Here is a 23917-nt window from a genome sequence, read left to right as displayed (position 1 = left end):
TATGTTCAGATTGCACATTGGGTCTGGGAAATCAGATGACAACTTGACAAATAAGAAATTGCTATCAATACAAGACTGGTTACTTCCTATAACAGGCAATGTTATGGTTATATTGCAAATTAGTTCAGGTGGGGAGCTGTGTCAGCATGTGTAGGCTGCAAAGGAGCAAGTAATAGGTTTATTCCATGCTGAAAGAGAAGGGAGAAAGAAAACAGCATGGAATAAACCTATCACCTGTTCATATTGCAAATGATAATACTTGAGGATCTGAAGATTGATTCGAGTGTTTAATATACTGATACTACTTGCTAAAGCCTTGCTTTACAAGACACAACAAGCAAATATCTTAATTGTAAATGGTTTAGGCATCGTGTTAAACATTAATATACAGTATGTTGAAAATGGCTGTTATGGGGGATGCTGAGACAAGGAAGTGGCTGACTCAGTGTGAGGGATGGAGGGGGTAATAAGTCATTTTTGGTAATTGATTTGGATAGAAGAATATTGAATAATGGACTATTTGTGTTTTCCTTGTCTTTTATATTGTTTGTTGTATATTGTTTTTGGTTTGTGCTTTAATAATATTTGTTTGCGTTTATGAGCTGTTTGTTGAAGAGAAAATAAAAGAAATTGCTGCTTCATTTCCATAAGTAACTGCACTCGAGGGGTGGGAATCTCTCCCTAACTAGCCCCACTGTCCTCTGGCACGAGGAAGGAGCCACACTTAGTAATGGCTCAGTGGCCTTGGGGTAAACTAGGAACACTCAGCCCCTCTGCTGCAGGAATCACCCAATGTTCTGGCTGTGATTCAAACCTGATAGTTCAGATTGTTTTGACAGACTTTGTTGGGCACAATTGTCTCCTATCACTTACGACACATTCCTCATTTGTGATGAAACTGGGCTGAACCCCATTGTCTACTAGGACTCCACCAGTGATGGCTCTCTGGGTCTGAGGGTTGACCAGAGACACTCACCTCCCCCTTCAGGAATCACTGGATGTTCTGGTTTTGAGACTAACCTGTATGTTGAGTTCCGGCATTGATTGTTAGTGAATGGTTACTGTTTATAATACATAGTTTAGTTATATTGTATCAAAATAGCCTCTTGTGACTATACCCCAAGTCCCGAGTAACCTAAGGAGACCTGTGGGTTTCTAGAGAGCTCCAGTCCAGCAGGTGTAACAGGTGGTCTTAAGTCCTCAATTCCCAATGGCCTTGAACAATTTAGCTGCAATCCAGTTAAACTCGTGGTATGTCCATTTAAGTCATTTGGACCATAAGAAAGGTTGCAAGAGGAAGCCATTCAACCATCTAGCCCCTTTTGTAGTTAATTGAATTAGAAATCTCAATTCATTATTTCTTGATTAAAGTCAGTTTTCTTACTGAGTTTAGCTACATGGCTGGGAAGCTTCTTCCATATTCTCACAACTCTCAACTTCTCATATATGGCCACCAAATTAGCTAGATAGGCCTGGTAGTTTCCCTTCTTATTTAGGGATCAAAAAAATCCAAATACCCTTCTCCCCACAATGTTCAGTGTTCACTTCACTGAAGCACTATTTGCTTAATTGATCAATTGCTTAATACCATGGTGGACCTGGCATCTCTTCATCCTTAAGAATTGAATCCACTCCATTGTTCTCCCAGGCCCTGGGATAGAGCAGAGGCACAGAGTTCCTGCTGCGGGAATCACAGAAAGTTCTGGTTGTGATTCAGACCTGAACATTCAGATTCTGAATTGATTGGTATTCATGGGCATAATTGCTCTAGGGTCACTTATAAGATATCGCTCTTCTAAGTACAGACTAACTGTCCTGTTTCAAATATTGTAAATGCAATGCAGATGCACTGATGTCTATTTTAAAAACAAAACCTCGGAGTCGTGTCCCTTCTATAGAGCCCTGTGGAGTGGACTGTCCCTGGGCTCCCCAGCCCATGAACTGCACCCCACTCTGTTTCCCCAGGATCGCGAAGAGAGGACAGATCAGAACCCCACACTTCAAACAAAGGGGATTAATACATGCTGAGACTGAAACTTTAATTGTTGACATTGCCTTATTACCAGTCTGAATTGCTCGGCATTAGAAGATGAAACACAGATCTTCTTCATGTATACTCTTTTACTTCATAAGCACATCCAAATACTAATGCATATTAATTTCCAGAGCCATGACTAGCATGACCCCTGTTTATTTGTTTAGTTTTCCTCTGCACTGAGCTACTTTCGATCTACTGTAGCAACAGAGCCACTGGCTCTTCCCTTGACTTCAATCTTAAATAATTTCAGCCTGCAGTTGTTTACCCCATTAACAAAGTCGTAACAGATGTAAAAATTAAGTCAGCACCCATGGACAGCTGCCTGAAACACAGTGCACCTGTTTGTGCTGGTGTTGTCTATTATGTTGTCAGTTATGTCTTTTTCAAGTTTTTATTAAAAGATACTTAAGATTGAGAGGAAACATGTTGGTGTACTGAGGGCCTTGATCCCATCATGGTGATCTAACTCCCCAAGAACTTGTACTGCATAGAGCTGTCTTGAATTCCAGTAGAGCAAGAGTTACAGGGGTGTACTAGTCAGCGATGGGAATGTGGAGGAGGACTTTGCCAGTTAAACACGTAATTCCAGCAACAGAGTGCAGCAGTATTCACCTAGGGGAATCATTTTATTAAAATCACAAAATGGCATACCTGAATACTGCACTAATCGGCCAATGGGATCAAATTAGCCACACCCTCCCTCCCTTCCTGTTAATGGAGTTTTTAAAGAAAGTTCAGGAGGTATGACAGCACCATGGTCTCCATAACCTCTGAACTCCGTTATGTAATTTTCCATGACATCACTTTCTGAAAGAGGCCAATACCTTCTCCTGCAGCCCTCATCCAGCCTGTGGGGCTCCCCTCTGGTTAGCTCCCCTGGCATAAAATCAGACAAGGGGGAAACACTTCTGATCACACACACCTTTCTGCCTTCATGAATTCTGGGAACAAGCAGAATAAATATGTCAGGTGTTTTTGCTCCCCACCTTATCTTCACAGCCTTGGTTTCTTGTAGAGTCTTTGGATTAAAGGCAATCGACAGCCAAGGCCTATGTAGTAGCACCAAACAAGGCTATTGTCAGATAATAATTATTATTTGCAGTAATAATATAATATATAATAATAGTTTATACTGTATAGTTTGTAACACAACAATTGTCTAAATTCGTTCAGCATTTGTATTTAGAAGCATACAAACTTTGCTGAAATAAAGAATTTTTCATTAAAGGATTGCTCATTGAAGCCCGTAGGCCCCCAGCACACCTGTCCTCCAGGAGATAGCCAGCAGCAGTGGGTGATGCATTAAGGCTGTAGGAAAAGCGAGAGCAATTACCTTTCACTATACAGTATATTATTAATGTGACAGAAGGCACCGGAGCAACTACACCTACACATCTCTCCTGATCTGTTTTTAATAAAGACCTTGGTAGTTTAGGATTTGATTTTCACAGACTGAAAAGGCTTATTAATGTCACAAGGGAAGGTACCTGACTTAATCACTAACCTCTGTGCCCTCTGAATCCAATTATCTGCTGTGAGTGTAGGCTTAAAAAACAGTTTTAAAAGCTTTCAGAATTGCCGTGCGTGAAAGGTTTAAAAAGAGGAAGCTTACTTAAGAATCAAGGCTGATCTTTTGGAAGAGATCAGAGATCCCCACCCTGCAGACAGCTGTCTGAGCAGGTAGTATTTTCAATAACCTTTTCTGGCTGCAGGTGAGTGAAATTATCGTGCGCACCAGGATGGGACCAAGCTACAGTATGCTAACATGTTTGTGCCAAAATTTCTTCATGCTGTTTGTTTAAGGAGTGAGGAACATTTTTAATCGAGAATGCTAATGTTGACTGATCCGATAACTATATCTATGTATGATTCAGTTGTGTTGCTGGAGGAGATAGTATGTACTGTACCTGACTATCGCCAGATGTTCTGTCACACCAGTAATACAATCTTTACAGAGCAGCGCAGTCATGCAATGACTGTTGAACTAGGTTCGGAAATATAATCACTTATAGGATTATTGCTTGGTAAAGAGAACAGAAACAAAACACATATATCTCTGTAGGGCAAAATACCTTAACCTTCTGATAAAACATTTTTTTCAGTCAGATAGAGCAAAGTAGCAGTCTAATCGTGAAATTCAACCAAGCCAACACGGATATACTTCTCACTAAAATTAAATTCTGCAGTTTCCTTGCTGGAAATGATATAAGTGTTGGACAGGTCGAATGCACATATTTAAAGTGTTCTGGATAGATAACAGTGAAACTGGCTTATCAATGTAGTTTTGACATGTGAGAAAAAAATCACATTGTTTGTCTACAAACAGAGGCTTCTGTTTTGCAAGTGTTTCTGATGTAATCTGCTTGGAACTTAAGAAGTGTCACTTGCACTTACTGTAGGTAGTATCATTAGTATAAAATTTCCTGCAATGACTGCATAGTCAATACAGCCAGTCTTTTGATCATTATAAATTATGATTGTTCTGAGTTGGCTGCATAATTCTTTTGGAATCTGTTGGTTACAAGGTCATTAAGTAGGGAAGCGCATTGTCCTTAACTCATAATTATGACAAAATTATCTTGTATTTACGAGATACTAATTCTCGCATACTTTGTCTGTTCAATAGCACAATTGCCATATGATACCTTTATCACTACGTGCGGACTTACAGGTTTAAGCAGTGGAACCGATTGCATGTATCGCAAAGCAATAACATAACCATCATTGCTTTGATCTCTAAATCCCACAAAACCGGTCCTCATGCTAATAACGATTCTGTTCATATTTGCTAAAAATTGCAAGATTTCATGATGACTAAACCCCCAGTCGAAAATAAAACGGTACAACTTCTGCAGCACTGGACATTGACCCAGTCATGAAATTGAAAGTGCCAGCCAAGTTCACAGTAGCTTCTAGATACTTCTCTCATAATTACGAGATAGGGGAGCAATTATTTTTTCCCTTGGTGGCAGCAATTAGAACTCTTATTCATTTTTAAAACAAATTCATTGATTAAACAAAATAACTTGACTGTCATTTTGCATATAGAGACCCAGTTCATGAAGAGGTGATATTCTGCAAGTGACCATACTGGTTAGTCACTGGTTAGTAATTGGTAACTGGTCAGTTAATTTGTCTTGCTCCATACATGGTCCCATCAAAAGCTCCCTTCCAGCTCTATGCTTCCCAGCGCAAAGATGGGGGCTTGATTCCTAGAGCGAGACTGTTCTTGTACGGTCACCGCCGGTAGGTAGAGAACCGTTTGTATGAGGCAGAGCAGAGGCCTAAAAACTAGGGGAGATCTTCCTGTGGTGAAGTGCACAGCCTGAGAGTCTGAGGACTCGCTTGCTTTCTTGCATCACACATCAGCGGTTGAGATGACCAAACTCTCAGCGTTTCCTCAGAAGAGGAACCATGAAATAAGGAATCCAGTCATGCCTCTCCTGTAGCCAGGTTTTGCACAACTTCCTTCTTCAACCTGGACCCTGGTTTCAAAACGTCCGCACTAACGCTGCTCACCATTACACAAGAGTGAGGAGGGGGGGGGGTGGGGACAGATAAACACCAGGTGCTGTGGGAGCTCTCCACAGATCCTGTCCCGCCTGATCTTGGTGGGATTTTTCCGAAATGGCTCCTCTCCTTCGTGGGCACTCCCTCGTGCTTTGGAAAGATAAAAATCATGGATTAGAGAAGTAAAATCACAGCGTCATGCTTCATGTCGTGCGCTGATTACTTCCCGGTGCTGATTTTTGTCGTTCTATATGCATGCTGTGTTTGCTGTTATTAAAGTGTGCCTGGGCTAGTTTAACACACAGGGTGTACCAGGGTTGGCTGTAGTTTTGCTGTGGTGTCCTATGGTGTGAGCATGCCTTCACCGTGCTGTATGTCTCTGGACCACAGTAATTCACAGTAATGTGCTGCACGGTGGCTTTCCCATGGTGCGTTGTGGTAAGAAACAGCGGAGGCACAGTTAAAGTATGGAAAATCCATTGGAAAACCATCCAGGGGAAGAATATAAAGGATCTGAAAACAAATGATTAAAGTCCCTTTGGCTACAAGGAAGAGAAGCAAGTGATTTCTTGTCAAACTATTTCCCAGAAACTAAAAGGCTTCTTTGATTAACATAGTTCATCCAAAATCATATTCCTACTGCTGGTGCACAGCTTTGACAAAACAAAAGATCTCTGACTCTTTCTGACAGACATGTAGTCTGAGGTAATCTGGTTGGCACTTAGTCAGTACAGACAGTACAGATCCAGCCAGTAGTGGAAAGGGTCTTGAAAATGTCTGGCTTCCCCTCCTGTTAAGGAAGTAAGCCAAATCGTATTTTTACCACACCACAAAAATCATTTTAGTTCACCTTCTGTTTGTGAGCAGACCTGCTCCTTAAATATTTGGGGAGCTGTGTCAGTGTACATTGTCTGCAAAGGAACGAGCTACTGTAAGATTAATTCCACATTGAAGAGTAGGATGATGAAATGACATCTGAAGAAGGCAAAACGTTGTTTCTTTTTTCTACTTTTTAATGGGAAATTAACCTTTGTCCCGTGTCCCTTTACTAAAAACAGTTTAGTTTCTTTGCAAACTGCTGAGCAGTTTCTCTCATAGTTTTAGGATCAGCAGAGACATGGTCTGTACCTGGAAAAGCTAAGGAGAATTCTTCCCCGGCTAAGGTCCCTGCGTAGGGTTTTAATTCCTTGCGATTTCGCTTCTCAGTGTTTATGTGTCTGAGCTGAGGTGTGTTCTGGGATTGGCCAGCCTCACCAGTTCCTGAATTCTCAGACTGTGTGTTGATGTCTCACAGAGCGGTCAGGACATAGCAGAGCATCCAGTACCCAGACTGGAGGAAAGCTGAAGGGTTGACCCAGAGCTATGAAGAGCCTGTTTGTTCAAAAGGGAAATTCAAACTTTTTGTTTCTGTTGTTATTCAGACATTTTTAGAAACCTAAGCGACTGTAGGAGGCCAGGAGAAGGTATGGTTCTCCGAGTGCCCTGTTTCTTGCTCACTTCTGTCAAATCTGTAAAGTTATACTGAACACCGACTTGTTTACTGTTTCTATCTGCAAGAGCACTGCTTCCACTATGATGCTTGCAGAAATTCTCGACAAACACAATAAAAATACAAAAAGGAGGCAAGGCACCATACAATGATTCCTCAAACGTCATTTCACTCTGGACAGAGAAACAGAGTGTAAAATCTGGACTGGTCTGGCTTTGCTCCCAATTGTTTTGATTAGTTTCATCTCATCTGGCTTACAAGAAGCTTCACCTTTGTAAAATTCAGAAGGCACAAGATCATGATCAAGACGCAATATTCTCGCATTGCTCTTTATATCTCCAACAGCCATTAGGAACAACCTATAAGTTTCAGCAGCCTGTCAGGTAGCTGTGTCTCTTGCTGTGTGTATTGCAGCCAATACCCCTCTATCCCTACACCTGTCAGGCAGAGTGAGTCTTAGCAGGTGATTAAGGACCTAGGAGGCTGAAGCCCTTTACAGGACCTGGAGTCCCTTCACTCCCCTGCTGCTGTGTGAACTGTTAGGAAGGAGAGCCATGTGTTGACACCAGATCTCATGCTTCTGACAGGTTCCAAGCATTGATACATCTCTTTGCACCACATTCTTTTTGCAGAGCGAGACAGCTGAAAGTTGCATAACCCTTAATCCGAGATCTCGCAAAACTGCATACCGAAACCATAAGTTACTTTTAGTTATCACAAGCTGAACTTTCTCCCTTTCTCTCCCACAGAAGGCATGCCCAACACACCTTGTAGTTTTCCTATCCTGCTTGCATGGCCATGTTGAGCTTGTTACAGTGAGATCGTTCCTCTGGGCTTTTTCAGCACCTTTGTGTAGCTCGTTTAAGGGGACCAGCCTTTCAGCCTAGGGGCTTTTAGCCCAGTGGCTCAGGTTTGATGCAGAGATGTGATTGAAAATGTGTTGCAAATCCAGAGTCTGACAATAACATGCACAGTGCCTGTGCCTCCGAATATCACGCGCAATATCGTTTACCCTCACAAGGGCCTCGCTGACCTGTGTCAGTACAGATAGACTACACCTAGTTTGCTAAGCTTCCCCTGCAATGGAGAGGTTGTCTGTATATTGCAGGCTGCAGTGCCGGCGACCGTGTTTTTCATTCTTTTAAAGGCTTCTGCTGTCTTTTCGAGAGACATTCACTTATTGGATTTGCAAAAAAGGCAAAAGATCAAAGCATGCTTACTGATTCAGGTGAGTTTATTTGGGTTTTCAGTACTCAAATACAATATGCATTAGGATTATTAACATGAGACTCCAATGGAAAAGAAATGGACATCTACACCCAGAATGGCATTGTACACTAGCCCACAAACTGATTCAGCTTTCAACATACTGTACAATGAATTTCACTATTCACCACAAACAGCAGTAACAGTTTGCATTTTAAAAACTAAGAGACATAATATTTCGCACCACACCACCAGTGCAGAGATACTGTACAAGCAAACATGCTAATCGGCAGAACCAATGTGTTTGAGGAAGCAAGTGTAGTTCAGTGTAGTTGAGCAACACTGGGCTGGAATAGTGCCTTCAGAGCTACTGTAACAGCACTCCGAACACCTGGAGATACCATTGGAGTCTCTTTATCTGAGATCTCTTGGCAACAGGGAGGGCTGAAAAGATCTACTTATCTTATAATACAAATGCTATTGTTTGCCAAAAATCAAAGATAAAGGTGTTGTCTGATAAATCACTTTATTGCAGTCAACAGAACTGTACTGTAGTTCACCAACAGATACAGTAAAAGAGGCCTTCATTATGTACATTGCAGAATCTTTAAATCCTTTTAAAAAATGGTGAAAATAAACCCAAAAGTCATTCCCACCTATGGTTATTTTTTTACATTTCAAAAATATGTTCTTAATTTAAAAAATAAATTATTGTTTTGACACAGAAGTACCCAAGTAATTGTAGGTCACTACTCACACAATCATACATTTCACCCTTAATTCCACATTTTCCACAAAGTAATTACACTAAGTTCATTATTGTAGTGATTCACTTCACTCTATAGCTGCCAGTTAAAGTGTGCAAAGCTGATGGGTCAGCTGGGAATGAGCTTAATAGTTTTCCTCTTGTAATATTAGTGTAAAAGGTGACGTCCATACTAGAGCTACAGGGACTCATCAGGTCATAACTCCTCCTGATTTTGGTGGGATTCCTTGGGCAAGAGAGATTGTGATGCCCTCTTCTGGATGGGACGCTGGTCCATCATAGTGATGATACCCCAGCAGGGCTGGTCCCCACTTTCACAGCTGGGTGGACTGGAGTAAAGTCCCTCATTCGAGGCTACAACACCAGTGTCTGCAGTGGGGACTCGAACCCACAACCAAGAAGTCATGAGTCAAAAAGCTAACCCAGTATGCTCCACCACCCCTTATTAGTATAGTGCATAAGAAATAATAATATACAAATAAATATCTGCATTGTTTAAAGCTCCTCCACGCGGTTTCAAAGCTTGCCGTTCCTGAGAGAGTATTTCAGGTTCAAAGGGATGAGGCCTGGTGTTTATGCCACACTGGTCTTCACTTTCTCAAATATCTGCCTGACTTTGACAGCCGGAACACAGCCTTCTCTGATGATGGTGATGATGCCTGAAACACAAAAGGACAGTTAGGTTTTTCTCTATGACAGGACACGTTCGCTGCCTACAAACAAGGGCCCTCAGTATAGCTGGGGCTGGCTCACAAACTCTGACTGACCACACAGAGCTCAAAGAGGCCTTTTCTGTGATGTCCGATCAGAGGTGGCAGCCCTGGAAAGTAAGAGCTGTTTTGCAAAGAACAGAACGTACTGTACCTTCATCGATTTTCAAGCAGTTGACCACAGTGGATGCCACGACTTCATTCGATTCTCCATCACATAGAACTCCGTTCAGCTTGTGTCCAAGACGCCTAGAGGAGAAGAATAAAAAGTGGATTTAGACTCAAGGCAAAGCAACACACCTCAATATGGCATCAATTGGGAATATGGTATCAATTTCAAAGGATTTATTATATGCAGGATTTAGGCAGATCTTTCTATATGAGCTGCTGTTGGAAGAAAGAAGCAGCAGTTCCTTCCCAAAGATCAGGGAGGTTTCAAATCTGGCCCATTCCCATAAAGAAGAGCTCTACGGACAAACGGAGACTCACGTGATGACCATGTCGTGGTGCGTGCTGTCCGGCTCTCCACTGGGGTTGGCAGAAGTGATGGCGAGGGGGCCAGTCATGTTACACAGGTGTGCGGTCACCGTGTGGTCAGGCACCCGGATCATGATGCTGTCCTTGGTGCCCACGCGGTCATAGGCAGGACCAACGCCTGGAAGCGAGCCAACAGAGGACTGTCAGTAACAGGGAAGGACTGGGATAGCCAGCCAAGCCAGACTTTTTCCTGGGGCAGGCTAGGAGGATCCCTAAATGCTGTGCTTGTCCAGTGTCAAGTGATTCATTTTTGAATCTGCAGTGCTTTACATTGAGAATAAGACACAGAACTGGAGTGAAGGACCTCAGAGCTGAGAGTAGACCATGAGTGGAAAATGCTAACCACAATTCCCACAACATCCCTCCGCATCGCAGTAGACCCCACTCACCCAGCCTGGACAGCCACTCGCCCTTCTTGACGATGCAGCTGATGCCCCCTGGGTAAACATTCCTCATGAACTCCCACAGCAGGGTGCTGAAGGGAGGCCTGACGGCGGCCAGCTGCTCCAGGTTCGAGATGCAGATGCAGATGGGCTTCTCTGCAGGGCGGTCCTGTTGGGAGGCAGTGCCAGATGCTCAGGGATCACCAGTTGTGAAAATGAAAGCTCATTTGAGCTGTTCAAGATTCTGTAGGTCACCGTGTTAGAAAATGCACTGCAGTACAGTCGCATAGTGTGAGGCTTCGCTTGCAGGAACGTTTGCTGAGCTTGTCGAGAGGTTTCTCTGGACAAAGGGAAAGCAAAGGGAATGAAGGCTGCTTCTACACACAGAAAGGGGCCTGTTCTTACCTTGATGTTGTAGATCTTCTCTATGGCTTTGGGGTGTCTGCAGGAGGCGGCCAGGGCATACACTGTGTCAGTAGGGATGCCACATACGCCACTGCTGTCCAACAGCTTGGAGATGGTTATCAACCCGCTGGTCAGTCGAGAGTTGGCAATGGGGCAAGGAGGAGGAGGCCTCTCGGTCAATTCCTTCTTCTGAGCCTGGGTGTAACGAGCTGAATTAGTCAGTGGGCAGTTCTCGGCTTGGGCCACGTGGCATGACTGTTTGGAAAGGCTTCCTGATTTTTCCACATTGCCCTGAATCCAGGTTTTCATTTTAAGGGACATACGCATAGAGGAAAGTCAATATCAAGATTAAAATATGAATCCAACATAATTCTGATTTATCCCATGAGGTGAGAAGACCGCGTTCTGGAGTGAAAAGAAGAACCTGTGGGTAGCTAGTGTGTGTATGCAGTGTATAAGCAGTGGCGGATGGGGGCCTCACCTTCAGCACAGGGGGCCCGAGGGGGAGCAGATCCTTGAGGAAGATGGCGTTGGCCAGGGAGGCCAGCATGCCATAGAGGCAGATGATGGAGAATATCGCCAGCATGGCAACTGCAAGAGACACCCAGGGAGGTTAGGAGAGTGGCACATCACTCTCAGCTTTCTGAGGCAAGTCTAGAATGAAGGAACTGCTCGGGTGATGCCCATCAGTTGGGTCTCAAAAGAGCATCTCCTCTTCCTCAAAGCGCCTGCGGACCTGCAGCACATTGCATTTAACTGCTGACAGCAATGAACTATGGCAAATGAGAAAGGAAAGAGGACTGTTGATGCGCTTATTTCACAAAGCTGGGGAATGTCTTACTTTCCAGTTTGTAGGGCAGCCTGTCCAAGGTGGAGAGGAGGAAACAGACCAAGATGACTTCCATCACAGTAGTCAGTGCCAGGAGCACCAGGTTCCTGTATCCGGCTGTGGAAGGAGAATGAAGAGAGCACTTGAACCTGTATAACCTACTACATCACTGGCAATCAACCTCCTAAGTCACCATTTTAGAGACATGGCTCTGATCATCCCTGGTCTTTCAGGAACATCTTAGCTCTTAACTACCCCAATAGTTCATTATTGGCATGATTAGGTCACTTGATCTGCTACTTTTAAGTGATCTAGCAATCCTGTAGACACACCAGCCCTTCAGGATCAAGACTGTTTAGATTGTCAGAGACATTTGCCTTTCTAAAAAATAAACTTGGGAACAATACCAATACTGCAGCCAAAAATATTGCATGAAAAATTCAACACTGGGTGAAATCTAGTCCCAAGCAGTAAAGGAACGTGAAACCAATTCCAAAAGAAAGTATTGTTAAGATTTGGCCAAAATCCAAATCCTTAAGAACTTGACTTGTCTTACCAGTAAGCATGAGGAAACCATTCAACACAAGGAACGCAATGGCTCCTGCTGTAAATCCCCCAGCTGAACCTGGAGTGATGTCAAGCAGAAAACCTAACAAAAACACACAAGAGAGCAAGGAGTGAGATCCTGGGAACTGGCGTATCAGATTGTGTGAAAGTGGCAATTGTCTACAACTGGGACTAGTCAGTATGTTCTATTCTGTTGGTGTATTAAACACCTGAGCTTAGCTGGCCAAATTACCTGCAAACCGGTACCAGGTCCAGGTTGCCCAGATGGCGGCATAGGAGATGGGGATGATGGGTCCGAACCTGTGGCCTCCTTGGACCGCCAGCCTGCTCACGTAAAGCTGCATGATGGCTCCTGTGATCAGCACCCAGGGGAGGGCGAGGTGCAGGAAAGAGTCGCCCGGGCCACTGTTGTGGATGGCGGACATGGCCGCCACCCCGTTGCAGAGGAAGAAGAGGGCATCGGGCAGCTGGGAGGCGGAGCTGGGTGGAAGATCCTGAGGTTTCACCCAAGACCTCTTGAGGACGCTCAGCACGCTCTGGAGAGTGTCAGTGGAGAGAGGCTGTGGCCCCACCGGGATCAGGGCTTTCTCCGCTATGGTGTTGACTTGCCTGGCGAAGGTGGCATAGAGGGAGAGGGCCAGGAACAGGCAGCAGGCCACCCCAAAAAAGATGTAGTATCGCTGCAGTGGGATCTGGGAGATGGTGGAGACGGTGAGGAGGAGAAAAAGGGCGTTGTGAAGCAGCTCCAAGGTGTCCGTGTTCAGAGACAGCAGGCAGAGGACGATGGCCGCGGCCAGGAAGAACCAGTCCCCGACCATGCCGTCTCTGGCTCCTCCAACCTCCTCCTTGCCCACCATCACGGACAGCACAAACTCCTCCCACGCCTTCATCAGCCAGTAGGAGCAGTGCAGCCCAAACTTGGTGGTGTGGTAGCAGTCCTGACGCAGATAGGCGTAGTAGCTGGAGAAGAGCTGGGCGAAGGAGGTGATGGAGACCCAGATGGCTCCCACAAAGAAGTTGGGCATGTAGCCAAAGCAGTAGAAGGCGAATATGAAGGGGGAGACAGTATCGGAGATGTAGCCCAGGGCCATGGGCTCGGCGTACTTGGTGTTCTTCTTCTTCTCCTGGCCCAGGCTCTGGGAGCTGCTCTTGTTGGCCGTGCCGAGCAGGAGGACGTTGAAGAGCGGGTTGCCGAAGCCCTTGAGGACATTGCGCTGCAATATGCCCTTCAGCAGCAGGGCGGTGGCCCCATAGAGCCCACACACCAGGATGACCAGCTCCAGAACGCCCGACACTACCAGCGCCCAGCGCCCCACCAGCCCCACGGCCTCGAACACCAGCGTCAAGGTGATGGCGCCAAACACGAAGGGCATGATGTAGTTGACCGTGGCGGAGCAGAAGGCCAGGATGAAGGAGATGAAGATGTAGGGGACCAGCCCGGAGATGGCGGATTCCTGGATGGCAGGAGCAGCCAAGCTGGAATTACTCAGCAAGGTGACTGAAGTGCTGGAATTAAGGCCAAGGCTGCCATTCGAGCTGTTAGCTTTTAGGTCACTCAGCGGGGGGTTGGCACCCAGAACGATCCTGGTAGCGCCATAGCTGGTCCAGAGAGCAGCGTAGGCAATGAAGGATGTTCCACTCAAGTGGTCATACTTGCGAAAGGACAGCAGGCCAGCCAGCAGCTGAGTTACGCCTCCTATCACGATCAGGTGAACACCTGTGGAAATGACATGGGTCAGAGGTCAGGGGTCAAGAGTCAGGGGTCAGAGATTGCTCTATTGCAATAATTCCTCCCGTTTTAAAGTAACAACACCAAGGGAGCATGCAGCGCAGCTGTGTAGCACAGAAATGGTGAATGTTTTAATTTTTTTGTTGAGATGACCCATAAATTACAGGAGTAAACTAAAGGTGCTTAAAAAAAACAACACGAGACACTTGAAATACAATTCTGATGGCCAGGCATAATTTTGAAATCTTTTTGAGATACAGAACTAAAAAAGCCATTAAAGACACAGAACCAGCAGTATTCACGCAAGCGGCGGCTCGGGACGCGGTGTTTACCAGCTAGGATATTCTCCACGCCCACAGCCGGGACGCCAGTGTGCGCTCCGTGGAAGTTCTGCAGAAGGACGAGGAAAGCGCTGATTCCATTCGCCAGGAGTCCCAAGACACCGGGCTCCCCGTAGAACACAGCAGCGAAGCCGTCTGTAGTCGCCATGTGGCCTGTTGTGTGTGCAGTATCTGTCCCTGGGAGAAACCAGAGAGCAGGATTCACGGTCAAGTCGCAAGCTTTCCTGGCTTTATATGCACTAGTTTCGTGATATCGAGCTCTACTTTGTGGATTAATTGCACTGTCTCAACAGAATAGATCTGTATTTTTCTAATTCACATTTCTGCGGGCAAAGCCAAAACCTACGGCACCGACTCTAAACAACAGAACAAAATCGCCCTTTGATTTTTATTTAATCACGTCGCCATCTAAAGTTGTGAATTGGCCATAGTTTAAGGGACACATTTTAATGAGGACGAGGAAAATGTTTAGCTCTAAGGTTTTTTTTGTTGTTGTTGTGAATTTACCGATACATGTATTGACCTAGAGAAAAGCGGTAAATTGCGACTATGCGCGCTCCACTAAAATAGCTGTACAGAACTGCGACTTCTGGAAGACAGCGCCCTCTGCGGGCCGCCTGGAGAAAATTCTCTCTTCCTACCGCCGCTCAGATCACACCTGTCCCGTCAGCGGTTACACCTCCCTCTGAATAATTCTGTGCGGCTTTAAATCGAAGCATCATTTATTTATTATTTAATAGTACACATTGCATGTTCAAGACTTTATTTCGACTGGTAACAGTTATTTCGGTGTTACAGTTCACTATATCGTTGCGTCAGTATTCATTACTCTGATCACACTGAAGAGGTTTTTTTTTGGTACAGTATGTGATGATACGGAGCGGCTTGTGTGACGATGTCCGCCAGACTTCACGAGTGAACGTGGCGCACGGCCTGGATTTGATCAGATGTGTAAAATACAACGCGTGTAAGATTACCATCGGTCTCCAAAACTGCAAAGGACCGGGCTCTACGGATTGCCCTTGGACTGAGTCAACGGCTGAAAATGCTCGGACACAGACCCACGCTATTACTATTTAAACTTGAGCTCAGAAACAGCCGGATACTGGAATAAGACACCGTAGCTGGTAACTCATGGCGATTAAGAGTGTAGAGTGTAGTATTAATATTACAAAGCTTAAAATGTATCCAGCGGTCACTCGGTTCCTAATAACCACTAATTATTTACCATTAAACCTAAGACGTACTGCTTGGTGGACTATACAGAAGTTATCTACAACAATTGCACGGCTTCCAAAATGATCGAAAACTCGGCGATCTTGGGAAGAAAGTAATTTAAGACACTGTCTCTGTAAATACGCATCCATTAACCTCAGCGGATACAGTAGTATACAGTAGCACAACACATCGCATTTAGTTATTGCAGATGACGGGTTGGGGGAAATACTTATGTCGGTGAGCGTCAGTACTCCTGTCTGAAACTACATACTGCTGTATCTGTAATGTTCCCGCGGTTCAGAGCGCAATCAGAGTGGTTTTATCAGTCAGGTCTTCGCGCTCCCTGTTTCTCGCACCTTCGAGGCGAAAGCCTGACTTCTCTCCGAAAGGCGAGACTGGGCCCGAACTATCTTTAAGGAACAAATCTGTCCCCAACGCCGCCTGCAATGTCCCTTTTCCAGCAGGTAGCAGGTCCGAGCCTTTATTTGCTCCCGGGGATGCGGCGCACGCTGGCAACTACGGAGTTAAGCGGCTGGTGGCATCGATCCAGAGCACCTGCTGTGACCTGTGGACACCCGGGTCCCTGGCAGTCGCGTGGGAATGCTGTGCTCGACCTGTTTTGTAGGTTAGAATTCTAGCTTTCAAATCTCTCCATACCTCCTAACACAAAGAGATGGGAAGTTCTGGTCATAAAAAGTATGTAGTACTTTACCAAGCATGACCTGTTTCTCAGAACATGTAACGTGCTGTGTTCTTCTAGACTGAGACCTCTGATAAAATAGCCCACACTGGAAGTTAAAACACTACAGAGGCTATGGAGATATAGGAGAAGAATGGTATTTACCTGTCCAGAAGGCTCCGTTCCCAAAATTGCGAGCAGGCTGAGGGTGGTGTAAGTATATTCTTTATAAATGGAGGAGGGGGAGCAGGAGGAGTCTGTACAGTCCCTGCTTTTCTTGTTTCCTCCACCCTGCATTGATAACAGAAATGATATCACAGGCCCCCCACCTTCTTATATAATACTTCCTTTTCAGATTCGGAGAAATCCCCCCCTGAATACGTGCACGAAATACCTGTTTGGGTGGGGGGGGCAAGGGGTGTATTTTGGAAGCCCCAGCCCAACCCACCCCCTTAGAATGGGGTGTATTGTTGTCTGCCGAGGGTCAGTGTGTATATAAGCAGTCAGCAGAGCCTCACCTGATTAACAGCTGCTCCTCACAGCAACACCAAGGCTCACAGAGACTCCTGAAGATCCTGCCAGCACAGCGGACACCATGCTCTCCACACTGCAGGTAAGCACAACACCCAGGAGGGACTGCCGCTCCTTGAGACTTTAATCACCACTGGTGAAATGGAGCTATATAATGTGATGTTCTGCTTTTGTGAAAGAGTCTGTTTAAGTGTTTTGTGATTTTTTTTAAATCCTTTTCTTCAGTGTTTTGTGAAAATGTACAGAGTATGTCTTGCCAGAATGTCTCCCGAAAACTGCGGTTCAATTATTTTTGTCAGTTTTTGCTTTTAGCATGTCTCTGTAAGGGTGTGTTATTTTTTTTTTTTTACTTTACCAAGGTTTTACTAGAAAGTCTAACATGGCTTAAAGACTTGTCACTGCAGCATTAACGGCTGTGTTCATCATGCTGGCTCTTCTGTCTGAGTTTCTTCTGTGCCTGAGTTTCTTGTCGGCAAACTGAACAAGACGCTTTCTTTCAGCACCAGAGCAGGTCAAACAACTTTTAAAACTGAACTAGAAAAAAAGTGGTATGAACTGTAATTATTTTTTTTCAGTGTGTATCTTCTGAAAGTTCTTGCCTTCATTTTACCCCTGGAGGGTCTTGTAAAAATATTTTGTCCTACTTTACAGTATGCACAGGTAGTCTTCGCTTTACCAGACACCTGCAGGACCCCTAGTGGTTGGTTTGATCAAACCGTCACTTTCCTCTGGCATATCAAAAGTTAAATCTTGTTGGGTTTTTTTTTGCAGAGAACGTCAAGACGTGTTTGTGCCATCCGACAGCTTCACAAACCTGCCCTGGAAGGTAAAGAGACTGTAAATTTCTCCAAAATCTATCTCTTCATTTACTAGACCAGCAGTGAAAACTGATCAAGTCAATTCTATATTCCCAGGCTTTGCCCTTTTCCTGTTTTTACCCTTTTACCAGTTTTAAGGGATTAATTAGGTAGGAGCTGTATGTTCTGTCGCTGCACAGGCTTCACTGCCCCAGCGGGTTTCTGCATGTTGCAAGTTCCGTGCGGATGTGCTCTCGCCATCTAATACTTAGTGATGGGTCCTGCGGGTTCAAGACCAGTTTCAGCCGAGGCAGTGTGGAGCAGTGGTCAGGTTTCTGGACTTGTAACGGGAAGGTTGCAGGTTCAAATCTCACATAAGAGAGTGCTGGTGCACCCTTGAGCACGGTCAGGGTTCTGCATAAGTGAAGGCAATGAAAGCTTCTTTAGGGGGGAAAAAAAAATCAAATATATAGTATTGCCTGGAATATAGGTCCTTAACTGCATCTGGCCGGTAAAGAGTATGTCACCTCAGGACTGGTCAGCTGCTCTTAAAAGCCTTAATGCAGGGCTGTAGGTCTTCTTTAGATACCTGGTCTGGAAAAGCCAGTCTCTTCTCTCTTCAGGTTCTCAGCCTCCACTCTCTGCAAGCGGCCGCAGTGAGAGCTGTGGCACCAGGCCAGCCCTGCTGTAGGGCGAGCCGGGTGTCAGCGCCGTGTGTTCTGTGTGTCCTGCAGTGGCGGAGAGGCCTGCCCCAGAGGAGACGGTGACGGCCAGCTTCGGGGGCTTCATCCAGGCCGTGCAGCCGGAGCAGCTGACGCAGACGGTGCTGAGGCGCAGCAAGAGGATGGTGCTGGATAGTCTGGGCGTGGGGCTGCTGGGCAGCACCACCCAGGTGTTTGAGCTGGCGCTGCAGCACTGCCAGGTGAGCGGGCCGCACGAGGGGCACAGAACGACCGCTGATCAGGGCACGCTCCTCACTTCAGCTGTCCTGATCGCCTTGGCGCCGATCTCATAATCAAGCGTGGTCATGCCTTTCGGTAACTGTGATTGAAGCTTTGATTACCTTTCATACAGTACAGGCCATTGCTTCAGTCCTTATTTAAAATCCCACTGGCAAAATGGGGCTCTGGTCAGTGTCCAGTGGGGATGTGGCCCTAAGGCGTGAAAGTTTGCTGGTGGAGTTAGTGACCGACTGCTTCCTGTCTTTCCAGCACATGTACGCCCCCGATGACATCAGCTCCATCTACGGCCGCAGCCAGACCAGGCTCTCCCCAACGCTGGCGGCCTTCGTCAATGGCGTGGCGGTAAGGTGGTGCTGTGGCGTGCCCGCTTTCTGTGATGAGCTGGGAGACGGATGGACAGAGGAATGCTCCTCTTCTCGTTACTCAGCCTTTCTCTCGCCTGCTACTCCAGGTCCACTCCATGGACTTCGATGACACCTGGCACCCTGCCACTCATCCCTCGGGGGCGGTCCTTCCTGCCCTCCTGGCTGTCAGTGACATGTTGCCTAGCAACAGCAAGCCCAGCGGGCTGGATTTCCTGTTGGCGTTCAACGTGGGCATCGAGGTCCAGGGCAGGCTGATGAGGTTCTCCAGTGAGGCGCACAACATCCCCAAGAGGTGAGACTCCAGCCCACCTTCTCTCGAGCCCGATCTGTCTCGGCTCAAAGTCTTCCCTCTGGCCTAGCCCCAGCAGCTGCTGGGTTAATGGGTGTCTAGTGCCAACATGGGAATGGAAACAGGATTTAATTTAGAAGGAAATGGGGATAGTTATCTCATCGTGTTGTAGAGCAGAAAGTGAAGGCTCTATCAGCAGAAACACTTTCTATTATGTTTAGCCAGCGCAGGTAAAAATAACGCACAATTATTTCTTGGATAATGAAGGATGGTTTATTGGGTGAACTGGCCCATTAAAGAACATTCTGTGTTTTGGTTTGTTACTGTCAAAAAAAAATAAATAAAGGGCTATTTTCACATCTTCCTTCATAAATGCATGAAAAGGACATCTACTCACTCACCAGCCAGTGAGTTGTTTCTTTTCTTTCATGGCGATTTGATGCAGACTGTGGTGTTAACCTCGCCCACATAACAATGTTCAAACGTGTCTTTCCACGAGAGAAGAACCAGAGCTTGAAGTCCTATTATTCCTTCAAGAAACTTGCTAAAATGAAAAATGCAATGAGCCATATTTGCATGCAATGAGGATATTATTCATCGGATGCTTCACGTCATGCAAGTGATTTCTCATTAAGGAGAAATCAAGACGCATTATAATGTATCCCAGAATTCCTTCCCAATGCCAATGTAAAGAGCCAGTATGGACTCATTTTGTTTTTAACACTACAGCTGTGCTTTTCCTCCTGCAGAACAACTGGCAGCCTTCTCATGGTGAATACTGGCCTCTCTGATGCCCCTCTCTCCTCTCCTTCTGCAGGTTCCACCCCCCCAGCGTGGTGGGCACCATGGGCAGTGCTGCCGCCTGCGCCAGGCTCCTGGCCCTGGAGCGCACCCAGTGCGCCCACGCCCTCGCCATCGCCGCCTCGCTGGCGGGCGCCCCCATGGCCAACGCCGCCACGGAGACCAAGCCCCTGCACATCGGCAACGCGGCGCGGCTGGGCCTGGAGGCGGCGCTGCTGGCCTCTCGCGGGCTGGAGGCCAGCCCGCTGGTGCTGGACGCCGTGCCAGGGGTGGCGGGCTTCAGCGCCTTCTACGAGGACTACGCGGCCCGGCCGCTGCCCTCGCCGGAGGAGGCCGAGCCCCGCTTCCTGCTGGAGGAGCAGGACGTGGCCTTCAAGCGGTTCCCGGCCCACCTGGGCATGCACTGGGTGGCGGACGCAGCGGCCATGGTGCACGAGCAGCTGCCCGGCGCCCGCGGCGGCTCCTTCTCCCCGGGCCTGATCCGGGACATCCTGCTCCGCGTGCCCCGCTCCAAGTACATCAACCGGCCCTTCCCGGAGTCCGAGCACCAGGCCCGCCACTCCTTCCAGTTCAGCGCCTGCACGGCCCTGCTGGACGGGGAGGTGACGGTGCGCTCCTTCCTCCCCGCCGCCCGCCGCCGGCCCGAGCTGCAGGCCCTGCTGGCCCGGGTGCGAGTGGAGCACCCGGAGGACAACCCCGCCAACTTCGACCGCATGTACGGGGAGGTGCGAGTCACGCTGGCCGGCGGGGAGGAGCTGGGGGGCCGCTGCGACACCTTCTACGGGCACTGGCGCAACCCGCTGAGCGCCGAGGCCCTGCAAGGGAAGTTCCGGCACAACGCCGGCGCCGTGCTGCCCGGGGAGAAGGTGGAGGCGCTGATCGAGACGGTGGAGGGGCTGGACAGGCTGGGGGACTGCCGCCCCCTGCTGGAGCAGCTGCACTGAGCCACGGCCCCCGGACCCCCGCCAGCATGTTGGTTTTAAGCTCTCTTCCCAGATTTACTGTCTATCCATCCTCTTCCGCGCTTTGCTTCGGGACGCGTGCACGGATCTGGGGCACTCACGCATCGGAGATTCTCGGAAGAGCGAGCTGCTCTTGCATTCTTGTCTGGGAGCTGAATCTCTTTGTTAAATAGTCATGTTTTAAAACCGATTACTGTACTTTCTGTTGAGGGCTTTGTTTGAATGTCCGCGTGCCGGGAGATGCGTGTGAATGAATGATACATGCCGAAGGTGAGCGAGGGGCTCCTGTCCCGGGGCCCACCTGTCCTGCGGTGATGACAAGGTCTCGCCATGCCCGGTGCCGTTCTGATCCAAACTAGCCCGCTGGACTTGTCAGCTGCTGGCTGCGGAAGACCAATTCTGTAAATGCTGGAGAAAAATCAGGGTTTGTTGTTAATTTATTGCTACTTTTTATGTAAATGAATTAATAATGATGTATTTTTTAGCTTTTGATTATGACCTTTATGTGATGTAAAAATGGGCAATAAGAATTTTTGTTCTGACAAATAAATGAGATTAAATAAGCTCTGCTGCCTGTGTGTTTTCGCTCTGACACGTTGAGATCTTTGCATACTTGCATATAGTGCCTGCAGTTAGAGGACTGTAGCTGTTAAAAACAAAGTGCACCATTCAGTTGAAGTGTTCACAATACTCAAAAATATTGTCAAAGTCCTCTGCTAAGGACACAGCCTGGAACTGAAAGAAAATGCATTTTAAAACAGAAAGCCAGAGGAGGCTACTTTACACAAAGTTGTGTGGGTGTTTGAAGCAAGGTGCCCAGTCATGCTCAGGTGAACGAACAAGGATTTTGGATTAGTTACTAGCAGCAACTTGTACCCTACTGTGTACTCATAAAGCTACACATAGTTTTGAGCCCTGCATTTAAGTAGTTGTGCAAACACCTCCTCTTGTGGTGTTCAGCACCAATGCAATGGCTTACCACGTTGAGCGATAACTTGGTCTTTACATTTTTAGATGTTTGCTGTTGATATGCTATTAGGCCTAAAGAGTAATGCACTTTTTACACAATCTGCTTCTCAAACTTTCTTACCTCTTTATATCACAACCTCAATGATCGAGTCCAGCTTTAATCAGACTAGTAACCCTTAAACATCAGCACATCAGATGCTATATAAACACAATCTGTAGTTTTAGTTCAGGTGGGTAGCTGCGTCACCTGAAGAAGGCTCCACAGCCAAAACGTGTTTGCTTTCTTCTCTTTTCAGCATGGAATAAACCTATGACTTGTTCATCTGTAGTTTTAGTTGCATACACATCTAACACAAAAACAAGCAACCTTATTTACTGTATCTCTTGCAGTAAATGCCCAGCCATCTACATTGGAGAAACAGGAAGGAGACTTGGAGACCGCTTCAGAGAACACGTCAGGGCTGTGAAGATTAAAGATCTCTCCAAGCCCATTGTTTCTCATTTCACCTCTGACGGCCACGACCACTCTGATCTCTCTGTCTGTGTTCTCAAAGATGGTTTTCCGAACTCATACATCAGAAAGACTACTGAAACCAAACTTATCCTGCAGCTAGGATCACACCCTTCACTTCCCCTTCTCTTAACGACAGACTACTCTTCTACTAAATTTTCTCCATTCATTGGAAGTTTCATTTCACACTTTTCTACACCTATCCTGACTTCACACCTCTTGATTGGCCTCTCAATTCAATTCAATTCAATTCAAGGTGCTTTATTAGCATGACCGATGGGTACAATCAGTGTTGCAAAGCAAATAAAAATAATAAAATTAACATGGAACAAAACAAAAAATAGAAGTAAAATAAAACCTACAGACATGTTACAGACATTTACAACAAAGACATATTGACATATACTGTAGGCGACTGGAGCATTATTGGGAGACAGACTCACTGTTCCTCAGGCTGTGACAGGAGATCACATACTGGGCTGCCAGATCAACTGAGTTCCCTCCTCCCTCTCCCAGTAGGATTGGGACCCGTTGTGACTCTGGCAGGTGTGGGAACTCTGAGATTAGATTTCTGAATTTCGGGAAGAATGTTTCTCTAATCCCAGAGTATCTGTCACAGTGCAGTAGGAAGTGCACCTCTGTCTCTATTTCTCCCCGCTGGCAGTGGGAGCACAGCCTGTCCTCTCTGGACAGCCAGGTCTCCCTGTGTCGCCCAGTTTCTATGGCCAGGCTGAGGTCACTGAGCCTGTACTTCGTCAGGGTCTGTTTTTGTTTGTTATTTTTTATTTTGGTCAAATATTCAGCTAGTGTGTATTGTCTGTTTAGGGTTCTGTAGCATTCCAGTTTATGTTGTGTTTGTGTGTGTGTGTCCCAGTGTGTGAGATATTGCTGTTTGATCTGTGCTGTGATGTGGTTGAGTTTGGGTTGTGGTGCTCTAGCAGTGCTGTCCTGAGGCTGGTTAGGGTTGGTGTGGCTCAGGTCGGTGAGCCTCAGGACCAGCTGGCTCAGGGGGCTCTGTTTTGGGCTCAGCTCTTGGCTCAGCAGGGCTTTGTGGTGCTAGGAATTTTGGTCGCTGTTTTTTAGGTGTAGCCAATACTTTAATATTCTTTTCTGTATGTTTATCAATAGTGGGTACTGGCCTAATTCGGCCCTGCACCCTTCTTAGGAGTTTTCCTCTGCACACGGAGGATGTTTCTACAGATCTCGATGTGCAGAGTTTCGGTGAGGTGTTTGTCCCATTGGGTGTAATCCTGGTCTGTGAGGGGACCCCACACTTCACTGCCGTATAGGGCAATGGGTTGGATTACACTTTCAAATATTTGG

General features: G+C 46.6%; 2 protein-coding genes across 4 annotated transcripts; one reads left to right on the top strand and one right to left on the bottom strand.

The window, feature by feature from the left end:
- Positions 1–8752: 8752 nt before the first annotated feature.
- On the bottom strand, positions 8753–15112 carry LOC148653902 (uncharacterized). The gene is made up of 10 exons (XM_088596989.1): positions 14502–15112; positions 12673–14157; positions 12430–12522; positions 11886–11990; positions 11526–11635; positions 11045–11239; positions 10646–10808; positions 10209–10374; positions 9874–9968; positions 8753–9668 (listed from the first exon to the last, which is right to left on the bottom strand). The coding sequence occupies exons 1-10, from the start codon at positions 14656–14658 to the stop codon at positions 9583–9585; spliced, it is 2655 nt and encodes an 884-aa protein (XP_088453115.1). The 5' UTR covers positions 14659–15112; the 3' UTR covers positions 8753–9582.
- Positions 15113–15426: 314 nt separating this feature from the next.
- LOC148653901 (cis-aconitate decarboxylase-like) lies at positions 15427–21527 on the top strand. Of its 3 annotated transcripts, XM_088596985.1 has the most exons (9): positions 15428–15637; positions 16190–16353; positions 16489–16620; positions 16763–17020; positions 17710–17764; positions 18470–18657; positions 18947–19039; positions 19149–19354; positions 20169–21527. In XM_088596985.1, the coding sequence occupies exons 4-9, from the start codon at positions 17003–17005 to the stop codon at positions 21094–21096; spliced, it is 1488 nt and encodes a 495-aa protein (XP_088453111.1). In that variant the 5' UTR covers positions 15428–15637; positions 16190–16353; positions 16489–16620; positions 16763–17002; the 3' UTR covers positions 21097–21527. The 3 variants fall into 3 exon arrangements, with proteins under 3 accessions (XP_088453113.1, XP_088453114.1, XP_088453111.1); XM_088596987.1 differs by having other exon boundaries at positions 15427–15637; positions 16190–16620; positions 16950–17020; XM_088596988.1 differs by lacking the exons at positions 16190–16353; positions 16489–16620 and having other exon boundaries at positions 15427–15637; positions 16950–17020.
- Positions 21528–23917: the final 2390 nt, after the last annotated feature.

Source organism: Lepisosteus platostomus, chromosome 10, assembly GCF_059453375.1.
Source record: "Lepisosteus platostomus isolate fLepPlt1 chromosome 10, fLepPlt1.hap1, whole genome shotgun sequence".
Lineage (NCBI taxonomy): Eukaryota > Metazoa > Chordata > Actinopteri > Semionotiformes > Lepisosteidae > Lepisosteus > Lepisosteus platostomus.
This window is presented reverse-complemented; position numbering and strand designations above follow the sequence as displayed.

What these genes read in the sequence shown, in the direction of transcription:
- LOC148653901 (XM_088596988.1), top strand. An exon ending in TGGCGCTGCAGCACTGCCAG is followed by an intron (nt 18,658 to 18,946) that starts GTGAGCGGGCCG and finishes CTGTCTTTCCAG; the next exon opens with CACATGTACGCCCCCGATGA. An exon ending in GCGCACAACATCCCCAAGAG is followed by an intron (nt 19,355 to 20,168) that starts GTGAGACTCCAG and finishes CTCCTTCTGCAG; the next exon opens with GTTCCACCCCCCCAGCGTGG.
- LOC148653902 (XM_088596989.1), bottom strand. Translation starts at nt 14,658, where the DNA reads ATGGCGACTACAGACGGCTTCGCTGCTGTGTTCTACGGGGAGCCCGGT. An exon ending in TCGGGCCCCCTGTGCTGAAG is followed by an intron (nt 11,240 to 11,525) that starts GTGAGGCCCCCA and finishes CGTTACACCCAG; the next exon opens with GCTCAGAAGAAGGAATTGAC. An exon ending in CTGCTTGAAAATCGATGAAG is followed by an intron (nt 9,669 to 9,873) that starts GTACAGTACGTT and finishes TTTGTGTTTCAG; the next exon opens with GCATCATCACCATCATCAGA.